Source organism: Pyxicephalus adspersus, chromosome 5 (genome assembly GCF_032062135.1).
Source record: "Pyxicephalus adspersus chromosome 5, UCB_Pads_2.0, whole genome shotgun sequence".
Lineage (NCBI taxonomy): Eukaryota > Metazoa > Chordata > Amphibia > Anura > Pyxicephalidae > Pyxicephalus > Pyxicephalus adspersus.
This window is the reverse complement of record NC_092862.1, coordinates 100,181,053-100,208,461: the sequence shown is the minus strand read 5'-3', so window position 1 is coordinate 100,208,461 and position 27,409 is coordinate 100,181,053. Positions and strand designations below refer to the sequence as shown.

The window sequence follows — 27,409 nt, the reverse complement described above, 5'->3', positions numbered from 1 at the left end:
CCAAGCAGAAATGAATAAAATACTAAATAAATCAACTGTCACCTAAACAGCCAATAAGCACACTTCTTTCATTACAAGAGATTTCCATGGTCGTTCAATGGGAAGTCGGACTTGGAAAAAGTTCAAATGAACTATCAGGTCTTACTTTCTAAGACTAAAAGACATTTTTGCTCAAAGTTTGGCATTAGCACATTGACATTTCTACAATGTTAACAAATTTCTTTTACCCTTAACCATGCTGAAGCTTAGATTTAAAAAAAAAAAAAAAAAAAGAAAAAAAAAGTGTTAACTAAATCTTAGTATTAGGTACTCACAGTCAAGAGGTTCTGAATTGGTTAGGTGCTTTTTAAATTGCTCATTTAAGTCTTTGCTGACACCAATGTCTTGGAACATCCTTTGCAGCTTTGAGGTATATTCAAAACCACAGGCTTGCTGTAAAGAAAAAAAGTGCAATTAGCTCTCCATTTACCTCCTAATACCAAGAGTACATGTAAATATGACATTTTGTTATGAGTCAGTAAAAAGGTATATAAAGCATATACTGTTTTCTGTAAACTAGTTTCAATAAAACTTGCTATACCTATTCCATACACAACCAAGATTCTTCAGTAAAAGCGCTCCAGTAGCTCTTATGTGTCAGGTCAGGGGCCAACACAACTAAACTCAGGAGCTGGAGCATAGGACACATGAATAAAATCTAACACTATAGTAGTATAAAAAAATATCAGCAACCTTTTGCTACAATTTTTAGATGCTTAGGACACCCAGACCAAATGCAGCCAATATGCATCAAATAACCTTAAAATACAGATTATTTTTTATTTTATTTTTTGACAGCGTTCCCGAGAACTAGGAACAGTGGTTGCACATTTCTGAGCTAAGCTTACCCTATTTACTGCTCCCACAAAAGCTGCTCCTCTCCTTCGAAGTCAATAGTCTCATGCAGCCATGGCAGAAGCCCTGCTGTCCTGCCCTTCTGACCTCATCCCCTTCAGTGCAAATTTTTAAGCCTTCCACTATATAGAATCATGTTAGGGCCTAGCTCACAATACAGTTGCAAGAATGAGGCAAATCTTTCTGAAAGCATTATCACCAAGACAAAATAAGCAATTAATGTTCTTTACTGGCATTTTGGTTTTTAACCGATAGGGGGCTCCAATTATAAAAGTTTCTACCTTAGACTCACAGATTTTTCAGACTGCATTCAGTGGAAAAAATGTGTGACAATGCAGTCTGCAAAATCTGTGGGATTTTCTAATAAAAACTTTAGAGTTGTACTGTAATCACAAAAAAAGAAAGAAAAAGTAACATTGAAAAAAGTAACAGAAAGAAAGAGCATTATTTTTTTACAAGTGTCTGTAAAAAGATCATTCTGTATTAAAAACAGGAAACCAATCACATTTTTGAAAGGTATGCACAACAGGAACAAATATTGATCTTTTACTGGACAAAACATACTTAAATATGATAGGACCACGCTACTTAAATATATGATAGGAGTGTTCTCCCCCAGCCCCTTTTAGTCAAGCACACCACCTGGCACTTTTTAGTAACCACCCGGCTGTTTTTGGGTGGTCACTGATAAGTTGGGTCACAATACAGGGGCTTCCACAGCTTCTTCCCAGCCAACTTAAAAAAATATTCCAGGCAAAACCCTGATGTTCATTTATTACAATTAGAAACAAGACTGAAAATTCGGCCAAAAAGTTTAAAAACCCGACTGTACAGCAAAGATAACATCTAAAAAGTTATTTTAGATTTTTGTCAGCAAGAACATGTAGATGTGAATTAACTTAATAGCATTAAACATACCATACCGCCAATATACTACAGAGTGAAGAATCTTCCATGAAATAAAATATATACTCATATCACACGACTATTGACTTTGTACAGCGCTGCGTAATATGATGGCGCTATATAAATACTGTGTAATAATAATAATAATAATATCACTAACCTTAAGTTTGGATATCATACTCGCTTCTGCATCATCACTGGCACTGTTCTGGTGCACTAAACGTTTTGCAAGCATTTTTGCATAGAATTTCTGAAATACATCCTTATCTTCTATGTATTTAAACACTACCATCTGCAGAAGAACATTGTCAAAGTTAGTAACAACACTTTTGCCTTCACAAATTGAAAGCGTTTTAAAAAAATAAACACAAACTGCCATCCAAAACTGAGCAATAGCTGTCAGTTCTGGTATTAAGTGGTACAAGTGTTTTTTTTTTTGCCAGATGAGCTACATACAGCAATGTTCTAAATGCAGTATTAACTTGTAATAGATCTTTTTAACACAAACAAATGATAAAAGTTCTTGACTCTTACAACTTGATTGAGTGTATCTTCCAATTCTGCCTCTTCTGGATTTTTAGAGCTATGAATAAATAGAACAGAGTATAAATATTTAGAGTATACAGGCCAAAAACACATTTACATATATCCACAGATGGAGGAAGGGTGGGAGTGTACATTGGTTCTTATAATAAAAGATGACTACCTCTTTTTCAGTAAAGAATCACAATAGCGGGCAAGCAGTTCTGGAGATTTGCTGGAAGACTGGGCCATTTTTGTCACCGCATTGTTATTTATAAATCGACCACAAGCCTGAAATAGGAAAAAGAGACTTGTATGTGGAAATTGTTCTGAATTAGTGGGTAGAATAAAGATTAGAAAAAGCAAAATGAATATACACATACCTTGTCTAAAGCAGCCACAAACCCGGCATCGTTGTTGAATGCCGACATAACTAGTGCATTATATTTCTTGTGAACATCCAAGACTGTCTGTACATACATTTTGGGATCCTGGGAAAGAATCAACACACTTTGCTTAGCCATATATCATATACACCAGTGGTAGGCAAACTTTTTGACTCAGGGGCCACAATGGGTTCTTAAATTTGACAGAGGGGCCAGACCTGATTTTGACCCTTAACATGTAGCAAAACATGAATGAATATATATATATATGTGTGTGTGTGTGTGTATTATATATCACACACACGAGTATGATATAATTCTTAGGCATAACTTGCTGAAATGTCCAATATTTAATAAATGTAATAAACTTAAAAAAAAAAAATACTTAAAACAAGCCTGCATAAAAATACTAAAACCTGTGATATAAATGTACAGTAGAAAAAAAAAATATATATATATTACAAAGAATACAAAGAAATCTTGTATTGGACTATATTCCACTGTTTTAGTGAATAAGGCTCATTTCCTGCTGCCAGCTCCATACACAAGTATAATCCTCAAGTGCTGCAATCTGTATTGATGAGGGACCTCTACTCACATACACTGTTTTCTGTGTAAAAAAAAAATTAACTTTGGCTGCAGCTTCATTAGCAATTCTCAGCCTCCTAATTAGAAAATTGTTTTGTCCTGTCATTTTCTGACATCATTTACCTTTATTAATCATTTGGAAATTAATAATGTTTTAATAAAAAAATATATATAATTATTAGTAATATTATTAATAGTTCAGCTGTAAATTTGTCTCCCCACCACTGAATATTGTAAATGCGTTATGAATATAGAGCTAAAGAAACAAAAGAAGCTTAATCACCATCAGCAGGTTAACTGATACAACCATAAATTGCATTAATGTGTTTTAAAACATAATACCCCTATACTTAGGTGTGAAGCCTGCCTAAATGTCTACCCAAATTACAAGCCAAAAAAAAGGAAGTTCATGTTGTAGCCAAGGCTTCTTAGCCACATGTATAAGCATTAGCTAAAATGCTAAGCAGCGGAAAGGAAAACTTACATTTTGTGCTGCTTCTCCACATTTTTCTATAGCAGCAAGTCCCTGGTTGTGGATATGAGTTTCTAAAAGTTTTTTCAGCTCTCCCAGACCATCCTGTATTCGTGATACTAGATTGTACATTCGTCCTAAATCTGAAAAAAAAAACACAAACACAATCAGTGAGCAGAGTTTCTCTACACCACTAGTGTATAGCAATACTTGGACAGAACTAGAGCCTAGATATGTTACTAGCAGATGTGTCCCCCAGGCATACACATATAAGCTGTATATAAGCATATAAGCACAGAAAAATAGGTTTTTAAACATGAAAAAAACAAATAAAAAACAATAAGAGGAGAGAAACATTTTAGATAACATTTCCTAAATGATTAAATGCCAATAAACACATTAAAACCAAGAACTACAAATGCACCTTCATTCTTGTCTGCATCAAGTAAATTCTGGAACTCTGTATGGAAAATCTCCAAGTGCTTTTCAATGAGGACCTGCTCGCATTTCCTTGCTAGCTCATCCTGAGTGCTCTCATGAAGGTATACCTGTACTCGTCTCTGTTCTTCCAAAAGGCGAGCCTCAGCCTAAAAAGGAACAAAAAAAACACTTATACAATGAATGTAATATAACAAAATCACCTAAAGCTTTATTTAGGAAGAAAACATGGTTGGACTAATAGTTTGTTTATCCAAAGGCATCCAAGGTCAAGAATCAGTACATCATTCTCTGAATGTTTGAAATGTGAACTTCTTTTTTTTATCCCAATTGCAGGGGAGGCATTTTCAGATCCAACCAGGTTAATGGTCGGACTGTTGCCATTTATACCCTAAGGATCAAGAATCACTGCCCAGCATTTTTTTCTCCTTTAAGAATCCTATTGTGACTTGAGAAACATCATGTAAAAACTATTTTGTGTACTCAGTAAGGCTGTAACATTGCAGTTAAAACCATTTATGGAATGCTTCATTTCAATGTTTAGTTATCATTTGTTTCTTGAAGTTGATAACACTTAGCTCTAAGACATCTCATACATACATTAAAATCAATATTTTCCAATCCAGCACCCTGCCAACTTGGACTGCATTGCATCTCTAACATACTTCTAAAGCCTGATTCAGAGCGCGTTTGTTTTCATCAGAACCGCTTCTCTCCCTACACAGTTCAAAGGAGATGTAAAAGAAGCAGCTCAAGAGGTCAAAAGCAGGAAAGGAGGAAGGTCTACTACAAGCTAAATTCACTTGGAAATACAATTGCCATTATATACATTTATTATTGGCATTATTTAAGAAGCATAATAACCTATTTCTTGAGGAATGCACCTAAAATAAAGCTAATTTATTCAACACAAGCCGTAGCACATCTAAGCAGGCCATAAGTCTTTACATATGAAAGATATAGCATGGCACTATTACCATATTTATTAGACATATCTGCCAGATAGGGGAGCCTGGAAATACCGGTCAAAAAATAAAATAAATAATCACTCACAGGCCTTAAGAACATACACTAGATGCCTACATCTACATAGAGGCTCCTACAGAACAGAACCATAACAGCAAACTCCTGCACAGATCTTATACATAATGCCCACTTAAAAAATATAGAATAGGAGAATTTGTTTGATATTAGGTAGATGGAAATCTTTTGCTTTAACATACACTAAAGCCTCAAATACAAACAATTGTTCCATAAAGCAAAACTACAATTTTCCCCCAGCTATATGTAGTAATTCAGAAGATTTTGCTTCAAATTTAAACTTTACATATGAAAAAAAAAGACAAGGCTTCATTGGCAAGCACTGAAATCACCTTCTTCATGTATTCTGTGACAGGGTTCTGCTGTAAAAACTCTGTGCTCTCTCTTGTGTAGAACCTCTCTGTGTCAGCCAAAAACTGGGATTCAAAAGATTCTTTGTACACGGTCAACGTGGGGCCTTTGGCAAATGCATCATCTTCATTCAAGCCCAGCTCGACTGCAGACAGAAAAGAACACGGTCAGGCTAGGGTTTTAAGAGAGCATTGTTAGCAATCTTCAGATCCAATGTTCCCATTCTCCAATGACTGTAAATAGTGCACACATGTCAAATTTCATTTTTACATTATGCTGATTTGGTTTAAATGATGTTTTCTTTTAATTATCAGAAAGCCCTGATTACATAAGTCTGAGAATCAGTGGCAATTCAAGTTCTTACATTTTCTTAGTAACTTTTGCAAAATAAGATATATATGTGTCCAAGCTACCAGGGAGTAAAAAAAACAGCAACTATTCTATGAGTGAAGATTAATGCTAGGCACATAAATAGATGTGCATCGGACTGTAAACAGTTACGCTCTTACCTGAACCAAAAGAAAGTTCAGCAATACTATAATTTATACCTTGACTTAGAAACATTTCACATCAACCACCAACCAATCTACCTATGCAACCTAGTTACTGCTTTCTCCTCATAACAAGAGCATGCACTTTAGGCAACCAAAAGTAGGGCTATTTTATTATATTAGTAATGTAAAAAAGGAAATCTGGCTGCTAAAGGGTTTAAAAATTTCGATGGCCTCTTTCTTGAAGCTCCACTACTAAGCCGCTCCTAGGTTGATCCAAGTATTTTACACTTTCGGATGTGTGAATTCCTGATACTTTTATATCACTGTACATCACTACAGGAAAGAAAGAAAACTCAATTTAATCAAATGGTCAAATAATTGTGGTGCAAGGTAAGCAGCTCCGTGGCAGCGTTATAATACAACATGGGCTGTCAAAAAGGTAAGACTATATCTCTTCTTTCTGCAGGAAATGCCTTTTTCTGTTTTTGCCTTTTTGTGACAAGGGTCACTTTAAAAAGAGACCACCATCAGTATTTTTTTTTTTTTAAAGTAATAAACTAGAGAGAGACAGAGAATAAAATTAACTGAATGACAGCTAAGGGCTTGATGTCACACCCAAGAAGGTGGCCATCCAGCAGAAGACATGAGGATGTTAGGTGTCTACATATGGGAAGTTTTTACAGGCAAAAAACAAAAATATGTCTATATGCGCTTAGCATAAGAACAGCCACAAACCACTAAGAATAGCAACAAACACTTTCACTACAGTTGTGGTGTAAATAAACCCAATTTTAATATCTTATTTAAAACGGCACCATCTAGTAAAATATATACACATACTATGTGTAGGAGTAGTAATATAATACATAGGCTCCTTTGAAATTAAGCGTCAATATGACAATGAGATCTTACCATAAGACTGCACAACTCCACTGATGAGCCTTGTGTTTATGGTTTCTCCATTTCGCTCCTTTTCAATCAGTTTAAGTACTGCATTTGTCACCTAAGAAAGGGGACACATATGAATGTTCATGTTTTATTTCTGTCTGGAGAACTGACCAATATATGAAAAAGAACTTCACAAAGACCAATCATTTTGACTGTACTTAGGCAATGAAGTGGAACAGGAACACTTGCAGCATTACAAACCTCTGGATACATTTCTTCAGTAATGACATTTAAGCACCTTATGACTTCAAGAGAAAAAGACCTTGTATATATACATCAAGTTTTGCTAAAACAGTTACTATAGTGCTTACTGATGGGGGGAACTCAAAGAATCATTTATATATTTATTCATGTTTTTAGCATGCATGGTGATCAGTAAATAAAAAGCATATAATATCAAATAGCATTTTAAGTAGGACTAAAGTCCTACCTTAAATAATATTTGGGGATGAATGAATGAACTCAAATATTGTTTCTGTAAATATACAAATGTAATTTTGGGGGTTTTCAGATGCAGATTCTGACATTCATTCTCAATGCCATATTTCAAACCAAATACATATATGACTGTTCTCATCAGGACAATACATTGCTGATTCTCACAGAATAGGTTTTATATTAGCAGAAAATAATACACTATGCTTGCAGCTTTTACCTGTTTGTTTAGAGGCCGAAAAAGGCAATCCCTCCAAGTGACTAAGGCTAGCTGTATAAGAAAAAACAAAAAAAAAAATCAAAAAACACAGCAATGATTACCGGGCATCCTTTTGCCAGGAGCACATTGAATAAGAATACCAAACAAAGCCCAGACTCAATTCAGTACAGGAAGCTTAATATCCCATATGGAGAAAAAAAAAAAAAACACTCTTAAAAGAAAAAAAAAAAAAAATCTATAATTGTTTCACATAGATATTAGCTACTAATGTTGGTCTCCTAAGACCACAGATCCTTGGTCCCCAGTGACTTCAGAATCTTCTAGCTGGGCAAGATGTCATGCAAGTATTAGCTAGCTCACAATAGCTGCCCTCCCCCAAATGTGCTTGAAATTAAGTTATATTCACCCATTCACCCGCAATTATTAAGGTTTTTCTATACTTTCCTATACATAAACAGGTTGAAGAATAAAGAAGGCCTACCGAGTAAATTTCATATATTCCTTTGCGCCCTTCATCACATTCACGTCGAACCCAGTGGCGGTTGAGATATGCGCAGATGCCATTTAGTACTTTACTTGAAAACCGATAGTCTTCCCACTGCTGTGTGTAAAATTTTAGTACACTTTCATCCATAAGATCTTCTCCATCCTGCATAGTACATAAAAGGAAATCATACAAAGATCACACAGTCTTGTTTTTGGAATATCTATGTTTAGCAAAATTTTAAGGCAGAAATTTATTCTATTTTACTTATCTTCCTGTCAAACATTGTGAAGGAATAAAAAAAGAAAATAAAAAGTGGATTGATCATTAAAATTTACACAAATAAGCAAGGCAAATCACATCATTGCTCGAGTAAATAGAAAAGTACCTTTTTTGCCATGAATAAAAAAATGCAGCTCCCGAGCTCCCTCATGTGACTCAGGGCCTAGATCACATGGTTTCATGGCCAATAGGAGCACGGAGGGTGGTTTACATCATTAGAAACGGCAATAAGACTATCAACAGACAGAAGTGAGATAAAAGGGAGCAAGGTACAACTATTATATAGTAGAACGATGCAGTAAGCAGGCCTGAATTAAATTGGTCAAATGACAAAACTTTAGACCTGTAATAACTTTATTGCGCGGGTGGGGAGGGGGGGGGTGGGGGTACTTACCTTTAGCAGGTTTGTCAAATAACTTTTCAAGAATTCCTTTAATCTTTTATAAAGTTCAAGCCCAACAAACTGAGCCCCACCAGGGGTCTGGCCTTTTTTGGATTTTGATGGCGGCACTCCAGCGCCTCGTGCTTGGTTAGACTGATGTACACTAGTACAGTAGTTATAAACATGACTTAGAGCATAAATTAAGGAAAAACATTACCAGAATATGGAAAAAAAATTAAAATAAAACAACACACAAAACAGTTCATTATAACAAAGACATCAGCAACAACACAAAACTTTAAAACTAATATATATATATATCCTTTCCCTTACATGACAGACTGCTGAGCCAGTCAAACAAATACAGAGCTGAAGAATTCAGGATCTGTCTTAGCTGCCAAAATATTTGACATTCTGTTCTGTCACTTTTCGGAGTAACAGAAGCAATGTTGTCACTACCAGGCTTCAGCAATCTTCAGCTCCAAGATATCAGTGCCATTACTTTTCAGCAGAGTCTGAGTCGGTAGCTTTTCTTGAATATCTGAACTCAAAGTCAGCAAAAAAAAATAAAAATAAAATAAAAACATTGAAACGGAGTCTTCAAGATATTTTTAGATGGGATGGTGATCAGGCAGGTAAGAAAACTTACTGCAAGAGGGATATGGCCTGTCCCTTTCTGCAATTGAGTCCTGCCAAATGCCACAACTTTACAAACAAAACGAGAAAGGTAGAGCCTATTAATATTTTGAAGTTTAGGGATATAAATAGTAGCCCAATTCATGTTGCCAGTACCTGGCAAATATGGTTGAACAACTGGTGCTTCTCTTTCTAGTCAAGAGAGTTTCGTTTGTTCCCAGGTTGTCATTCCAAGGACTTAAAGAAAAAAAAATGGTACTCCCTTCCTTATACACCAACCTTGCAGAGTTTGCTCCATTATGTCCATTTCATGGGAGGTAATGAAAATGTTATTGTCTGAGGAAGTTATGTAATTACCGCCTCACAGGAAGTTCTCTGAAAAAAATGTTTATACTGCTCCTGGAAAACCAACAACCTTAACATTTTAAAGTCCCTTTGGTGTGGAAGTCCTTTATAATCACTTTATGATTTGTGGCACATTTTTGTTTTTCTCCAGTGCTCTATGTTGGCATAGCTAAGTAACGGTTACACCCCTCTGCCTTATACCTGACCAGACCCCTGATGATATAATTTTAAATGTCATGATACAAAACACTCTGTAAATACAGTGACTCAACGTAGTAAAACTGACACATAGCTCTTAAAGCCCAATCATCAATAATGAATACAGTCCTGTCCAACAGATTATTACCATTAAAAAAAAAAAAAAAAAAAATACTATGCCTAGTAACACCCGTCCTACATGGTCTGGACCTCAATAACTAGTGCGGCCAGAATAAAGACAAGAGTCAAAATGTCAACAGCCTTACAATGGCTGCTACTGGTTTTTAAAACTGCACAGATTTCCTTAAAAATGAATGCAGCAGTTAGTGATGTGTGGCTGCTGAGCTGCATGCCACAAAGGTCTGAGATTGGCCCTCCCTTCCAAACCATTAGCCCACTACAGGGTGCTTTATTCTTAGTTTAGCTATGATCACAGGGGAGAAGTCAACCTGGCACCGCACTTTATGTGCCAGGTATGCAGGATGTTATTTTTTTTTTTCTTGGTACATATGCATTGCAGCATCAGCCCTTGTATTTCATTGGCCATGGCAGCCCCGATCATACTTTGGGTTCTATTTTTGTGAATATGGGGAATAATCTTTTAGGGGCTTTCAAAGTCTTATCAGGGAATAAGAAGGGTTTAAATTCAGAAGGGCAAGTGTCGCAAGAACGAATGGTTAAAAATTATCAGGGATTTTTTTTTGCCTCCTGCGTAGCATTAGGGGGAGATTTACAGCTAGTTCCTGACCCATAAATATATATATTTATATGTAAAAACTCCTTTACAAACACGTTTAAGGCAGTTTTACTTAAAGAAGGCATCTGGCACCAAGAGAATTTATTTTTAGAATGGTGTTACTAAGCAAAGAACACAGTGGTTTTTGCTTCTACATTTTGCCAAGAATGATTGCTGCCATCTTTTAGCACTACAAAAATTTTCTTGTACAAAGAAAAAAAATAAATAAAAAAGGAGGATCCATTGGTTAGAACACAAAAAGTAACCAATTCCAAAAGATCTAAAGAATTTCCCTTGAACTACCAGAAGTCTAAGTTCCAGAAACAAATTCCCTTGTATTTAAACCATTATTTGTTAAATTCTCAAACTACCAACATGAGATTTGTGAACCACATAGCCATTTTTGGCAACATTCCTTAAAGTGATTTTACAAAGCAACATCCAGAAGAACGGGGGTTTTCAGAGTTTCACGATTTCACGTTCCAGAAATCCCTCAAGATTTACCAGCGAGTAACAATGCTCTGAAAGCAGATGTAAGGATACGTATAGAGTTCCATGTATCTGGACTTTGCCATGCTCTGTCTGGTGTAAACCTGTTGGATGCCAGCCCGCAGGTCATCCCAAATCTGGTCCAAGCCAATCTGTTTAAGTCCATGAGGATTTTGACCCCTGTTTGATGACATTTTTTTTTTGCTTTCTGCTCCGATTTCCTTGTGCTTGTTATAAGTCCTTCTGTGCAGAATCTCCCTAAAACAGCACTAATTAATTCTCCATAAGATGGCACATTCCAAGCTGTGGTTAGGCTTGAGAATATTTAGAAGGGGTGGGGTTAACAAAGCGGTCTTCAGAAAACCTGAAAGACAAAGATTGCAGGCGTTACAGAAGTAATACAAAGGAATCTAAGACATCTTATACTAAAGGTTCACTTCACTCAGCTAACACATCAGTACAAAAGGGACAGTTTTCAAACATGTCTCAGGTTCCCCGGGACATGGAAAATATTTCAAGGGTTCCTCCATGTGTAAAAAAAAAATAAATAAAACCATTAGCATTGTAGCAACTGAATGGATCAGTGCCTTTGTCATCCTATCAATATCTTGGAAGTTCCCAACAAAGTTAAGTTCTGAAAAACCACCTCCAAAATAGCATGCTGCAACAAGGTTAATACAATTTCACATGTTGAAGACACACAAACATAAGTGTGTTTTTATAGAAACCTATTCTAGTATAACAGTGAAGCACCAGATGATGATCAAATGCAAATAGTTGTCTGGCTGTCGCTGGTTTTACCCTATATCAGAACTGGATTGTTAAATTTCTTTGCTGAAACCAAATGGTCAGCATGGCAGGCAACCAATCAACATTTTGTAACATCAACTTTGACAATGTGCAGTCTCTTGAAAAGTTTCTTTTAAATATCCTTGATTGAGACATAATCCTGCCCCTGTACAAAGCAGAAGTTTTGGGCACCAGTTCACAAAAAGGATATTGTGGAATCGGAGAATGGAGGAGCTCAGCTATGAGGAGAGATTAGCTGAACTTACTCTATTCTCCCTTGAGAAGATACGTTTAAGGGGGTTATGATCACCCTGCATAAATGGTACATATAGAAAATTTGGTTCAAAATGATTCAGTTTAGGACTACAACTAAAGGGGGCACTTTGTGTCTGGAGGAAAATAGGTTTAATCGTCACATTAGGAAAGAATTCTTCATTGTAAGGTCTGTAAAAATGTGGAATAAACTCCCTCAGGAAGTAGTTTTGACAATATCTATAAACTGCATCTAGAAAAGCACAGATTTCTGGATCAACTACACATATGGATACAGAATCTATGCACTTATCTGGATTATGAAGGTTTTTTAGTATGTTTAGGTATTTACTTTACTTATAGGTTAAACTTAGACTTTTTTTTAATGTGATTACTTAGTAATCGATCAAAAAAACCACCAAGCCTTTTGGGATTTTTTTTTTTTTTTTTTTTTTTTTTTTTTTTAACACTTAGCAAAGTGAATGCATGCTGTGTAACAAAAACCCTACACATAAAAATTAGAAGGCGTTTGCAATACTTTGCTCTGTTTTAGATCTTGACGGTACTTTTGGCAGACATTGGCAACCTGCAAACACCTTAATTAAAGTTATTACCAGCACTCCCTAAATGCACATTAGATTAGACCTATCTATGAAGTCAAAAAAAAAAAAAAAAAAAAAAAAACCACAAAAAGGGTTACATTTTTTATTTTCTGTTTGCCCCAATCAATAAGCTGATTATAGGACAGTAGGGTGCTATTCCTGGCCCCCTAAAAACATCCCAGCTCCCTGCCGCTGTGCTACTCTCACGAGCCCTCAGCCCAGAGTGGGCCGGTTGCTAGTAGGAGTTACACAAATATCAAAATACACGGAGAGGTGTAGCTCAGTCTGGAGAAGTTGGTATTCCTATACAATATTAAAAAAAATGCATACATGAAAAACTTTGTGCCCAATATTACACAGGTCATAAAATCATAAAAGCAGAAGCCTTGTATTGTAGGGGGGAGCGGTTTGATCTCCAAAGCCCACTATCTTTCTAGTGATTTTGACCACCATAAAGAAAAAGAAAAATGAGCATCAGGCCGTGTTCTGACCCATGGTTAATTTATATTACAGGAAGCGGGTTCCTCATTATCATAGGAATTCTGATTATTAAAAGTAAATATTGCACAAAATGTTAATAAATACACTGATGCTTTCATGCTTTTCTATGGTGATTACTTTATGAATACCAAATGCTTTGGTTCTTCAAAATTAACCACATCTTTTTTCTTGATGAATACATATATTTTAATTATCTATTTTTTTTTCTTCTTCAAAACCATATGACGGTTCATCATGAAACCAGATATAAGTCATAGGAAGAGGAAGAGAAAGCCTACATACCAAGATGAAAAACCTTCAAGAGAAACAGTAAAGCTTAGCTTAAGGCCTTTTATGATCCCATTCATCCCCCAATACCTGAGCTCTCTATAGTGGGATAACAAGTCGTGCTGCAGTAAGAAGCCTAAACCAAGCCTGAAACATAGGGAGGCAGACCCAAGGTTTGGAAAATTACACATAAGAAAAACAAATATTAAATCAGAGCTAACTTAAGCTGGGTACACACGTCCAAAGCCTCAGAGCCGATATCGGACGAGAATATGGCATGTGTACAGCGGCCGTCATTCATTGTCCAAATGACTGTCCTAGCGGATCCACGGACGATGAACGATCCTAATGCAATAACGTTCTCCCCCTCCCCTCTCCATAGAGCAGAACGGTGCTGTGTGTACAACGCTCGTTCATGCATCGTGCAGTCCTTAGTCGTTGGAAAGGTTTGTGAAAGATTCTTTCCAATGACAATAATTGCACGTGTGTATGTAGCTTTACAGATAAAGCTGATGCCCACAACACAATGTTTGCTGTCATCCAAGCTGAACTAGAACATAGGGCAGAAAAATTAGGAAATAAATTTTTATGTCAAGCCCCTTGTTATAAGCTCTTACATTGGGACAACTATTGCTGATCTTAAAGAGAAAGCATAATGTTTTATGAGTAAGCAGATCTCCTAAGCTACTAGCCTTGCACTGTAAATGTCAGTTATTGTAATGATTTTGTGCTGAGTGCAGTTTCTGTCTCTTTACAACTGTTGAGAAAAGATAGAAGCCACACAGGGAGTGCATTGTTTTCAGCATTCTTGTATTGTGATAAGAAGCAATAAAGCACAACCCTTGTAACAGTACTGCAAAGCAAGAACAAATGGCTGTGACAACGTACATGTACTTTACCAGTACACTGGCACAATGATAACAGTTACAGGGGTCAAAGAAAACACTAAATTACCAAACAATCCCAAAATTATCATATTAGTTGCCTTCTATTTGTAAAATATTAAAAGCAGAGAATCCAGAATAAAAAGACACTATTAAAGATTAAATTTAGGGAAAAACCCTTGCAGTGGGGATAATCCAAGCTGCAAGAATATAATGCTTTTTTGGGTCGGGGGAAGGGGGGGGGGGGGGTCGAAAAATGTGCAGGCCACAGCGACTGATCCACAAGGCACAGTACATTAGCCTGGTGGTCAGTAGGGAAAAATGTCATCCATTCAGACTCTCCTATCAACTGGAGAGTCACAAATTGCTCATTGCGCAAGGAACCCCTAGCAACCTCTGGAGGAACCCTAGGGTTTGATAAAACCCTGATTAAGAAACGCTGCTCTTCAGACTTTTTTCCTGTGCGGCAGTCTCTGGCAGTGACATCATTCGTACAATGTAGGACAAGGAAACTTGCATTGAAGGTAATGTCCTACCTACTACCTGGAGCATCTGATAGAACTGTGTCAGATAATAGTAAAGAACTACCTATATAAAGTACTATCAATGTTCCCCCTAGACCTAAAGAAGAATTCCAAAGGTAGTTTTTTTTTACCTCTCAAGTTCTTTAGAAGTATTGTAAATGCTGTGAAATTGACCAAAAAAAAGTATCAAACTACAAAAAAAAGTGCTGGAGTATGCAAATCAAACTACATGTCTGGAATTTTATTTTTCTGTACACACATTGTTTATTTGACTCACATTTGCCCACTCACAAATACTAGTGAAGGAAAGTTTGTCTGAGTGTATCAGAAAAGGGAACCCATGGAAGAGAAAATGTAAAAAGGCAATCATTGTCAGAGAAAAAAAGGAAAGCTGAGCCACACCTCCCTGTAAAAGGCTAACATGATACTATCACAGCTCTGTAAGCGTAGTTGCTCACACACGCCTACAAAAGAATGGAATTTTCAAGAGAAATAAAAGCAACGTCACAGAAGTTGTCACTGCTACCGAGTTCAGAAGACAACATCAAAGTAGCTGTGACGATACTTTGTTCTATGAATCATTACACAGAAAGTGCAATTAACCCTGAGCACAAATCACAGAAAACCTGTTTTTTTTAATGTGAGTTACCTTATCAAAGTTATTAATATAAAAAGAGCCTTTGCTATATTAGTTAATAGTGGTGCCCCAGATATTTGGGGGGCTGCGTCTTTACCAAGTGTGCCCAAACACAAAGTGTTGTCTCTAAGACTTAGATTTTCAGCATCCAAGCCAATTTTGCCTACCTTGCAGATAAAGGTTAAATTATAGAGCAATATGAAGGTCAATCAATTCTGGATAATCTTAGAAGTGTCTCAAATGAAAACCATCAAGACAAGCTCTTCAAAATGGGACCCAAATAACCCTTTCCTTTGCTCATGAAGGATTAAAGTTAAGGGTGTCTAAACCACCACCATCTTTCTACCCTTCTCCCATTGAAACTCAGCACATGCTGTCCGGGGAAAGGACGTAGATGAGTGAACCTAAGGTGTTTAATAAAAGATTCCTAGCTCTACTTCTAGCATGCAATGTAAACTTAGAGCAATTAGAATGAGCTTGCGCCCCCCCCCCCCCCCCCCCCCATTTAGTTGTTGATGGTTGGAGGACCTAGTAACATTTCCTCAGTCAATTCGTGTGTTACGCAGAACTAGGAGCATGTTTTTACCAGATGCTGCGGTCCTGCATCCAACTTGGAGCTTCAGAGGGGAGAATCATGCCACTCGTAGACACAATGGGCAAGTGGGGACTCTGCACAACCAAATAAATAATCTAATAACTTTTATATTTTAAAAAAATCACATATAATTAAGACAATACAGTAAAACAAGGTAATCAAAAAATATAAACATACAAAACACAAGAAAAACTAACAGTGATAGAATCATTGCACACCATCAAAAAAAAAAAATGTATAAAGAACAAAGTGATTCATATAAACCAGGAGCTGTACCAGTCCATGTAAGGAAAAAACACTTTTGATACTTAGATATAAAAGTTATAAGGTGACAGAATTATAATCACAAGTGCTAGAGACTTGTCACTAATAACTTAGTCATCTGATTGATGAAGCAACAGATGTAGCTTTATATATCTTGCATCATCTCATATCAGCGATCGTTTATGACCATGGAAAGCTCAGACAACATAACACCCTTTAACAAAGATGATGAATATGTTCACCACAGCTATAAACTACATTACCTGTTGTTACCGAATGAAAAGATGGCAGAGCATTTTTGTTTCAGTATTTTTTTAAATCCAAAAAGTTTGGGTGCAAGTCTAGGTCACCTAAAAAGTAGGAAGTCTATACCATCAGAAAAATGCATAGTAGTGCGGGGCTGTCTGTATTTCATGCTTTCATGAGTCACTGACATGCATGGAAAGTTACAGAAAGAGCTCCTATCCATTATACTTTAGTCAACATGGCCTAAAACTTTCTAGGATAACAGTTCTGAGGAGCAGATTTGTTACGTTGTCTTCATGTACCCATACTATTCTTCAGATAGACATCTGTTTTCCTGGAGAGTCATGTCATGAAAATAGTTATAAAGTGCTATAACGTTATAAATGTTATAAAGATTTGTAATTTGGTTTTAATATACATTAAATGACAAGATCACTGTCTATGTAAAAAAAAAAAAAAAATTAAAAAAAATCCTCCTAGATGCTACACTTTCCAAACCTAGGAAGCAACTTCTAGCAAACCTAAATGAACCCTCTTTTTGCCATTGGAGTAAGATCCTGTTTGAGTCCTAGAGAGGTTCCTGAACAGGCAGCAAGGTGAAATGATTCCCACATGGAGGCGGTAAACATTACAGGAAGTTACTACCATCAGAAAGAGGTGATTTTGCTTCAGGGTGGAGAGTCTAGCTAAAAATAGGTTGGGGGATAGAAAAGAGGGACGGAAGATTTTTTTGTTTCTTTTGTAGTAAATGTGAACCGACATTTAATTTATAAAGCAGATGCAAACTTCCCCTTTATTTTTTTTGTGCTAGGTCCCAGGTTCAAATTTCAGCCATGGAGTTTGCAGGTTCTCCCCGTGTCTGCTTGGGTTTTCTCAGGGTACTCCAGTTTCTGCCCACATCTCAAAAACATGCCGTTAGATTAATTAGCTTCCCCCCCAAAAATTGACCCTGGACTGTATTAAAGACATATGACTATGGTAGGGACATTACATTGTGAGCCCCTTTGAGGGACAGCTAGTGACAGGTCTATGGACTTTGTACAGCGCTGCCTAATATGAAGGCGCTATATAAAACCTGTGTAATAATAATAACCTCACTGCCTCTGGGGCCCAAATTTCTCCCTGTAGCATTCACTCGAGCCATTGATGCATATTCATTTTCAGGACGAGTAATTTGTCAGTGGCAACAATCGACCATAAGGTGCATTAAAATTCTCAAATTTAGTTCCTATTGACAGGTTTACAATGCAAAAGAACTATTTAGAAACCGGGCCAAGTTTTAGCCACCTTTAACAGGAATCATCCAAACTAACACAGGATAAAATAAAATAAAGTACATGCCTGCAGGTTCTCATTTATCCAGCTTATGGCATTAGCTACTAGTAGAAAGTCAACTGGACTTGCACCGTTATGTTGAAGGCATTGGACCAAACATCAAAGCAGTTTCTTCATTTTATGAGGGTGAAGAACTCTGCAGTCTTCATACATCTTTAAGTTTATAAAAGCCAACAATGAACCTCATTTGCATGTCTGCTTTTGGCGTGTGTGTTTGTATATACACACACATACACATAAATGAAAAAGCTTTCTGTTAAAAAAAAAAACATACTTAAAGGAACTTCCATAAATTGGGCATTTGGTCCACATATTGTACTTTCGTGCAAAGTGTGGTCCATATTTGGAATACTACATGAATACCAAAACATCTTCAACAGTAAAGAACAAGTTCACATATCCATGACTAACTGCTACAAGGCATGCCATGACCTGGAATAATGAGAATCTTGAGAAATGTTTCATGTATTCACCTTTAACAAAATAAAACATGAATTGGAGAAGTAACATGTAACAACGTTATAGTTTCAGATATTTCACAGGAAAAAAAAATAAACAGTAAAATATCAGTTAATAATAAATAAGTTTGACTGCAAAACTGTTGTGACTTGTCTGCAACTACAAAGATGACAGATCAAAGCTCTCCCTCAGCATTCCATTCACCCCTGCCATCTTCTGCACCGGGTCTCTTAGGTCCCGGGTCATTTGCATTCAAAAGTTGCATCATCACCATCACCCAGCATCTTAGGCTAGGTACACACGTGCAATAATGATCGTTGGAAAATGAAAAATTAACGACCAGTCAACGATTATTTTAAACGATTGTATAGTGCATGATTCTTTACATGCTGTAATGATACGATCATTAAAAATTAATCCACCAATAATGTACACACAGGAGATGCAATTGTTTGAACAATGCAGGAAGTGACGTGTACAGGAGAAAGTGTACCACAGAAGAATCCACGATCACTGAACGACCCTACACACAATAGATAGTGAATGATCGTTGCCCAATCAGATTTGCCGGGACGATAATTTTTTTCCAGCGACATTCCTCGTTCGTCATCGTTGGCCAGTCAGTGTTGGACTTTTTTTGTTAACGATTATGGGATGATCGGTGGTTAATCGTTCATTTCCAACGATCATTATTGCACGTGTGTGTACATAGCCTTACAGATGCTGAGGAAGAGGGGGTGAAAAATGAACTGTGGTAGTTAAACTGGCTAGAAAAACATTTCTAGATGTTAATAAAGGCTCTGCTATTATCATCACCATCACTGATCTTTAAATAAACCACTGAAGTTCCAAAAACTGCGACCTAACAGATTCCAACTCCCATTATCCAGCAATCACTTTCCAGTCCAACTGTCACTCTGGCTGGGGACGGCTTGGTTGTTCATATGGAGAGGCCAACTGTAAGGCTGATTTGTGTAAAGGTTTAGAAGTCACTGAGTTCATATACTGTGCTAAACAAAACTTAAAAATATATTGCTAAAAGAAACAAAAAAGTATAACTGATTAAAAGTATCTATAGTCAATAGACCAGGTAAGAAGAAATAAAAGGTCCTTGCTGTCTATATACCATTAGGGAAACCTCCTTCTGCTTTCAGTCTTAGATACACACTACAAAAAAGTGAAGGAAATTCATTCTTATGATTACTTTCAATAGAACAAATGTCCCTACTAGAAGATTTCCCCTACACCTTGTATTTCCTCATACTTTAGCTGACAATAATAACAGAATAGTGAAATCTTCCCAAAAGGGACACCGATAGCAACAAAAATTTGATTAACGATCTAACCCTCAATCATATCAAATCATAGCCTAGAAATACTTTCCTTTAATGAAATTACACGGGTCAGTTCACATTAAGGGTAAATATTTTTAGGATTTGTAACACAGAGGTTGTATTTTAAAAGGATCTTAAAGTGAACCTAGATAACCCTTTTATGTAAGGTAAAAATTCATTTTTTAATGCAACTAAAAAAACAAAAAAAAAAGGGTGCAGCACTGCCCCCTAATTCTTGATCGCCTAGGCGATCAAGAATGAATGGAGCACAAAGCCTCCGAGGATGCCTACATCATGCATCCCAGGAGGCTCTTGGGTGCTCCTTCTGCGCATGCCCGAAAGCCTGTTAAAAAAAAAAAAAAAAAAACATTGCTGATATCATGCATGCGCAGTGAGATTGGCAAGTTTTTCCTTTAACTTCTTGAAACAGAAAGAGGAGGAGAAGATGGCAGTGCTTGGAGCGCCGGCTCCAGGACAACACGGGACCAGATGGAAAACACCCCCGGATAGATCGGACTGCTCTGTGGGGTTGAAGGTGTGTTTTTTTTCCCCATTTTTCAGTTTAGTTACTATTTAAATCACAACTTTTGGAAAACCCAATATTTGGGATAAATATTTTTAAGTGTGGGTGGTGATAGCGAGAGCAAAGAAATCAGCTTTAAAGGACAATTACTTCCACCATCAACACATTTTTTCTAATAGTACAAGGCATTATTACTTCCACTGGTACTCCATCCCCATCCAAAGCAACACAGCCCCTGCCAGCATTCATATAAAGCAGGGGTTCTTAACTGGGGATTCCATACCACTTGGGGGTATGGGAACTAAATGCTGGGGGTATGGGACTCGATCTCCGGTACTGGTATTTATTTATTGTAATAATTTATACTTGGGTTGAACATGAATGGAACATGATAGAATCTTTGAGAACATTCGATGCTTATGATTTTATTTCATGTTCTCTTCCTAGCTATCCATATTTAAAGTACAGTAAATTCAAGCTGTTGACATATTTGGAAGTCATACTGGCAACAAATATAAGGAATGGTGATGATAATTTTGACATTCAAGTAAAGGGGGTATGGGACCATATTGGACAATCCATTGGGGGTCTGGAGTCATCAAAAGGTTAAGAACCTGTGATATAAAGGAAGAGGCAAAGTTTATCCCTGGAGAACAGAGTTATTTTTGCTGTAAATCTGAAATCTTTCACTGAAGCACCGTCCCCCCTTGACCAATCACAGAGCACCTTGTATTCTGTAAAAGGCTGGTGATTGGCCAAGGAGAGAAAAGAACAGTACAAACAGGGTGATTTTGTGACTCCATGCTCACTGTTGCAGCACTGGAAGTATCTCATTAAACCACAATGAGATCATTTAAAATTTTGGTGTCATTACAAAGGTGTTGATGGGGGTTGTAGTTATGTTTTGAATTAAGCAATTGAAAACATAAACCAGAAGGTTTCTTTTCCTTGTATTGCCACTTCTAAAGGATTTTTATCTCCCTCCTAAGATACGAAATTCTGAAATACTGCCATTTGCTGGGTTGACCAAACTCATTCCATCAACATCCTACCAAGCCCCATCAGGAGAGGTGAGGATCCTGAACTTGGATGAGGCCGGTACCAGCGCTCAGGGATGTCACCTAGAATGGAGTATTGTTGTACTTTAACGTGGAGGTAACATGGAAACAATGCTTCCATACAGGAAGTGTGCACCTGTATTGTGTGTGATCACATGTACCAGAGGAATACAAAGTCTCCTAAATATAGAAAAGCTGGAAGTGACAACATGAAGAACTTTCCCCAGGCCCCCTGGTGTCCCCAGACCCAGCACAGCCCCTAATACAACCCCAGGCCTCATTGCAGTCCCCATACAGCAATATGATCCAAGAGCACCTGTCATGGCCCCATCACCCGGAACTCCATCCCATACAATGTACCCAATATTATCCCATACACGAGTAATCCTGATACATCATATACATGGGAGTAGTACATAGGACCGCCAATGTTTTATGAGGGGGATGGTCGCTGTAACATTTACCATGATGAACACTGAGCAGACACTGACTCTAGGGCCGGTACCGGAATAGCATACAGTAAACATCCCGCTTTTTTTTTTTCTTTTTACATATCCACCGAGTAGCTTCTAACCCCCCGCTCACCCACACCCAGCTCACGTGACCACCTTCCCTGTCCCCTCACCTGAGTCTCGGCGGTAGCGCAGGAGACAGAAACCCCTGGGAGAGCCGGGCACCGTCAACCGGAAATCCCTCCTTTCTCCCAAGCTCCTCCACCAGTCAGCGCGGAGAGTATAGCAGCCAGGACTTCCGGTCAAAGACACGCCTCTTCCTTAGTTGCTGACTAATGAGAGCACGCAGCACTCATCACCATTCCGAAACCGGGTGACACGGGGCGTGGTTATGCAAATAGACGCAGATGACGTTTAGGGTACTAAAGACCGAGACTTGGTGGCCAATAGGAGAACGCGGACCATCAGGATCCATGGAAACAGCACGCAGCGAGCGGCAGGCTATAGGACATTGTAGTTGTGTATGTGCATGTGCATGCCAAGCTGAATTACAGTGCAGGTGTGGGACGTGATAAGTCAGTAATGGCCCCGCTGCTATATAGGTGCAATGTATGGAACAGCTGAGACTAATACAATACATATCACTGTCTATACAGGGGCTTCTATGTTAGGGGACCTCCTATTAAGAGGTGAAAGGTCAGCATACACTATGCCCCCTCCCCCAACCACCCATTACCAGAAATTGTACATAACACTGAACATGCTTTACCGGCATCTTCACCATACTGTGCCTAGGCAGCCATGACTGCAAGATCCCTGCCATGGCATTACTTCCCACATTGTTACTAGTAATGGGTCACATGATATTGTCCTGGTTTCTAAATCCATTGTTGGCGGTGTTGGGAATAGAGCCGGGTTTAGGCCTTCATTCCTAAAAGCATTGCTGGGCACTGTACTGCAACCTACTGCTATCTGTATGGCTGCCCATTGCGCTGCTGATCGCATGAAAATAGAAATGCAGCAATGCATTGACACCACACATAAGTGGTAATATCCAACATGGCTCATGTATCGCACACACGTGTAGCAAAGTGTACAGCGCTGCACCACACATGGGAAGAATGGGGCCTGACAATGCATGACATATGTGCCAAGTAGTGGGAGCAAAACAACAACAAGACACCACAAACAGGAAAAAGGAGAGACTAAACATATCATCTACTAAAAATCTCTACCCTATGGTGACTTTTTGTATTGTGACTTCAGAGGCAGCCTTGTGTAGCTTCAAAAGTCTCACCTGGAGCTTAAATCACAACTACAACCTAACATAAATAACATTGTGACCAGGCGGCTTGTTAATTGCAGAACAGACGGGATGTTCCTTCTGTAATAAAATAACTTTACCTGCCTGATTGCAGTGTTTTAGCTTCACTCTCTTGTCTCTCTTGTCCCTACTCCATTGATGGTAACGCCTCTATGTTCCTGATCATGGGCTATCTTGATTGGCCAGATTGGGGTGATGTAATGTGTATTCAGTCCCAGCAGCCCTGATATTAATCATTGGATAATAAAGTTTTATTGCAGAAGGGAGATCGCCTGTCCATTCTGTAACAAAAATCCTGCCTGATCACTATTGTTCTCCTTTTAATAGCGCCGAGTATGTTTTCTTGCTGCCTTTACCACCTCATACCCTTTGAGCTATAGCCCTGAAACACAGTGGAGGTGTCAGATCTCTGCTTAGAGACCACTGCTGCCACATAGCACAGAAAGCAAGGGTTCTTCAATGCAGCATTTTGATGGGTAACAGGCTTTTTATTGCCCATTCACATCACATGCTTAAGGTGGCATTGCTGAACAAAGTTCTAACCAACCTGTCTTTTAAAACCCTCACTACTTAGCACCATTCCATATCCCTGCTCCCCCATTGTGTGATTCCTCCCCCACCTCCTAGATTGTAAGCTCTTCAGGGTCTGTGTCACTGTCTGTATCTGTCATATGCAAAACCTATTTAATGTACAGCGCTGCGTAATATGTTGAAACTAAATATATCCTGTTTATTAATAATAATAATAATAACCTGCTGTGTTGGTTTTCCCTTGGCTAAATAAAACCATGGTGCAACACATTATACTTATTAATAAACAGGATTTATATAGCGCCAACATCTTATGCAGCGCTATACATTAAAGGAAAAAATATTTTTGCTACTGCTTGGCATAACAAAACTGCACCTCAACACAAAGCATTGACAATCATGTCAGCACACCAAATCAAAAGTACATTTGCATGCACTTAAATACCATTTAAACATGTTTTGTCCCAAATATATTTATTAAAAGTAATATTACCACTGTCTATGTTTTAATATTACAATTATAAACCATCCAGTGGTTCCATGTGTCCTGTGTTTGGGGTGCAGTCCTCTGGTGTAATTATAATGTTATTATGCTTCTATAAAATAGAAATAAAGTATGCAAAGGTTCTTTCTAGGCCTTCATATATGTGAAGCTCTGTACATTGCACATTGTATGTTGATTTCTAATAAACATAATCCTGGCAATATCTCACTAGTCACTAAGATTATGTGGGTGCTATACAGAGCCATGTATGACTGTAGACCCAGAAATCATGACTTCAAGCCTGTGAATGATAATCACGAACCTCCCCCACCCATCGTTCTGCTATTAGATGAGCAAGCAGATAATTGTAATGTGTGCTAAATACTTACATAGTTAGTAACTCAGTACAAAAAAAAAAGCATCTAGGCCTATCAGTTTCACAGCTATAAAAGCATAGACTATTGGTAGGTTGTTCTTTCTATATGCAATATAAAAAATTGCAATATATTGCCAAATACCTATTTCTATAAACATTTTAAAATCCTCATTTACCACTGACATAAATTACAATGACTTTTTCTTTTAAATTTCAATATATGTGCACAGAATTATCCAAAATTTCAACGTGTACTAATGCCTCTCTAGCCCCACACCCCATGCCGCATCTGCATCATTTACTTTTAACATTTTTGCTGCCTAGTAAATATCTGTAGAAATGTGTCTCTTTAGACATTGTAAAACTATTTGTTACAATATATTTATTTTATGTAAAATTAGTTAATAAATAATCATATCCATGATGGTTTTTAATCTATGAATTAAAAACTTTGGCGTTCATTTATAAAGCACTGAATCTGACTTTAACTGAAACATTCCCTGCTGGAGAATTAAGTACTGCAATTGAAACACATGAACCTGGAAGATTCTACACCAGGGGATGTTTCAGTAATTTCTTTATAAATAGACCTATTTGTGTATGGCTTCCCCAATCCTTCCAACTGCATTACATTGTTAGGGTTCACACAGGTTCTGATCATTCATTTTCCCCCTATTGTGACCAGGTTGGGGACCACTTTTTAATTCTCAAATGAGCATTCATGTTTTTGGTGCTATGGTGGCTAGCTGCTCACAATATTAGGAATACCTGCCCAAGCCTAAAGATCTTCTTCTCATCAAGGTTTTCTATCAGTAAAATAACAACCCTTTTTTCCCAGCACAGGCAAGCCGGTAACCTGATATTTCTCTTCTGCAATTAAACAACACAACTAGGTCATCCCTGCCCCAAGCCTCTGATTGGACAGCGAAAAAACTAAACAACTCATGAGCTCATCCTTCTGCTCCTTCCAGCTGTCACTATATTTTCATGTTCCTAATGAAGACTGCCTATTTCCTAAACTTAGTTTTACCGTACAGAAAAGACAAGGGTAAAGAATACAAAGCCTTAATTTTTTTTTGTGTGTTTTTTATCTGGAGGTTCGTTTAACTTTACCCAAAGCCCGTAAGGGAAAAAAGAAGACATCAATCCTCATTTCACTTTGACCTAAAATTGTAAATTTACAAACAAACTGAATAGGAAATTATCTGACCCTAGTGAATCAAGTCAATAATGCAGCCAACTTAATTAAAACATTTAAACGCTGCAGCAAAAATTATGGCCCAATATCTTACTAATTAACTAACTGGATCACTATAGCAATTCAAAACAGTATAATAGTATAATAAAAAAATGTCATAAAACACCATGTACAACATGCAGTGCAGCATATGTCCTTGTTACATGTGGCTATACCAGCTGTCTGATTAAAGGAGAACCAGGCTAACACTAAACATATAAAGCCTTTTTAATGTACAGTACTGCGTAATATGTTGGCGCTATAAAAAATTCTGTTTATTATTATTAATAATAATGTAAACATAAACTAACAATAATTAGGGCAAGCACAACATACCGTACCTAAGATAACATTTGGCCTTGTGACATCCTGGGTCTGTATATGTATATATATATATATATTTACACACTCAATATCAGTTTTTTAATAAATAAATATTATAGATAGCAAGTCTCTTAAAGCTAAACTCCAGGAAAAATAAAAAAATTCCCAATGGTGCTATGCCCACTGAGAAAGGGCTATGCTATGCTCAATTATGCCTAAGGGAAGTATAGATCAGAAGAAGAGATCACAGCACACCTCTTACTGGTTCTGAAGAACACTCCCGCCCAAAGCAGGTGGAATCTGTGGGACTTAATATTCTCTGTATTGTGCTATCCCAAGACAAGAGTCCAGCAAGTGCATGTCCAGTAAAACAGACATTGGGCAAGGGTGAGAACTTCTGCTAAGTTGTTACTGATATTTGAAGTTCAGCTTGGATGATTTCCTCTTCCTCTTTGCCCAACCAAACACATTTTACCAAGCTGGAAGTAAACATTGCAACACAAACAAAAATGATTTTGGTTAGTAGAAAAGGGATAGTCAAATTATTATTTTCATCTGTTTCACGTTTTTAATTACCTCCTATCTGGTAAAATGTTAGTTTAAAAGGAAGTAAGGGGAAATCTTCCTAGTGAAGCTTCAGATAGCACAAAAACCTGAACAGTTTCAATCCAAAACAGAAAAATAGAAAAAGTTGGCTATGTTGTATGTTGTTGGCTATGTAAAGTTGGCTATGCATACAAACATATTGGAAACAGCTACCTGTTCATTTGCATTGGGAATTGGTTGTGCTATGAGGATTTCATGGAAGGCACCCTTAGCCTATTAGTTTTTTTTTTTACAATAGTTTTAGATTAATTTGCCTCATTTAGTTAAATGTTTACTTTTGAAATTAGAGTCAACCTATTTTTTAGTAGAAAACAAATCTTCTATTACTATCCTAGGATCAGTGATCATTAGCCCAAGATGTGAGAAGCCACAGACAGCAGTACAACTTGAAAATACTCCTAATCCCCCAGTAACAATATCTAACATTGGTAAGTAGGAATCCAAATACTAAAATATTCTTTTTTAACCTTTTAAATTTGTGGCATCCTGATGGACAACTCACCCTGACAGAATTCCTGACCTAATCTATGAGCAACAAAACCATAATGGTTTAGATTT

At 37.4% G+C, this 27,409-nt stretch overlaps 1 protein-coding gene across 2 annotated transcripts in view; it reads right to left on the bottom strand.

Moving 5' to 3' along the window:
* Nucleotides 1-27,409, bottom strand: part of CUL1 (cullin 1) — a 44,356-nt gene that overhangs the window by 6,690 nt on the left and 10,257 nt on the right. Inside the window, exons 1-14 of one of the 2 annotated variants that reach the window (XM_072412256.1) lie at nt 22,143-22,294; nt 11,302-11,611; nt 8,856-9,030; nt 8,177-8,344; nt 7,696-7,746; nt 7,005-7,095; nt 5,580-5,743; nt 4,193-4,355; nt 3,781-3,911; nt 2,706-2,813; nt 2,507-2,613; nt 2,335-2,383; nt 1,961-2,092; nt 315-432 (exon numbers count right to left, since the gene is read on the bottom strand). In XM_072412256.1, the coding sequence (XP_072268357.1) occupies nt 315-432; nt 1,961-2,092; nt 2,335-2,383; nt 2,507-2,613; nt 2,706-2,813; nt 3,781-3,911; nt 4,193-4,355; nt 5,580-5,743; nt 7,005-7,095; nt 7,696-7,746; nt 8,177-8,344; nt 8,856-9,030; nt 11,302-11,441 (1,597 nt within the window). In that variant the 5' untranslated portion in view covers nt 11,442-11,611; nt 22,143-22,294. Of the gene's footprint in view, nt 1-314; nt 433-1,960; nt 2,093-2,334; nt 2,384-2,506; nt 2,614-2,705; nt 2,814-3,780; nt 3,912-4,192; nt 4,356-5,579; nt 5,744-7,004; nt 7,096-7,695; nt 7,747-8,176; nt 8,345-8,855; nt 9,031-11,301; nt 11,612-22,142; nt 22,295-27,409 lie in introns of those variants that run through there. The other variant, XM_072412255.1, reaches the window with a different exon arrangement.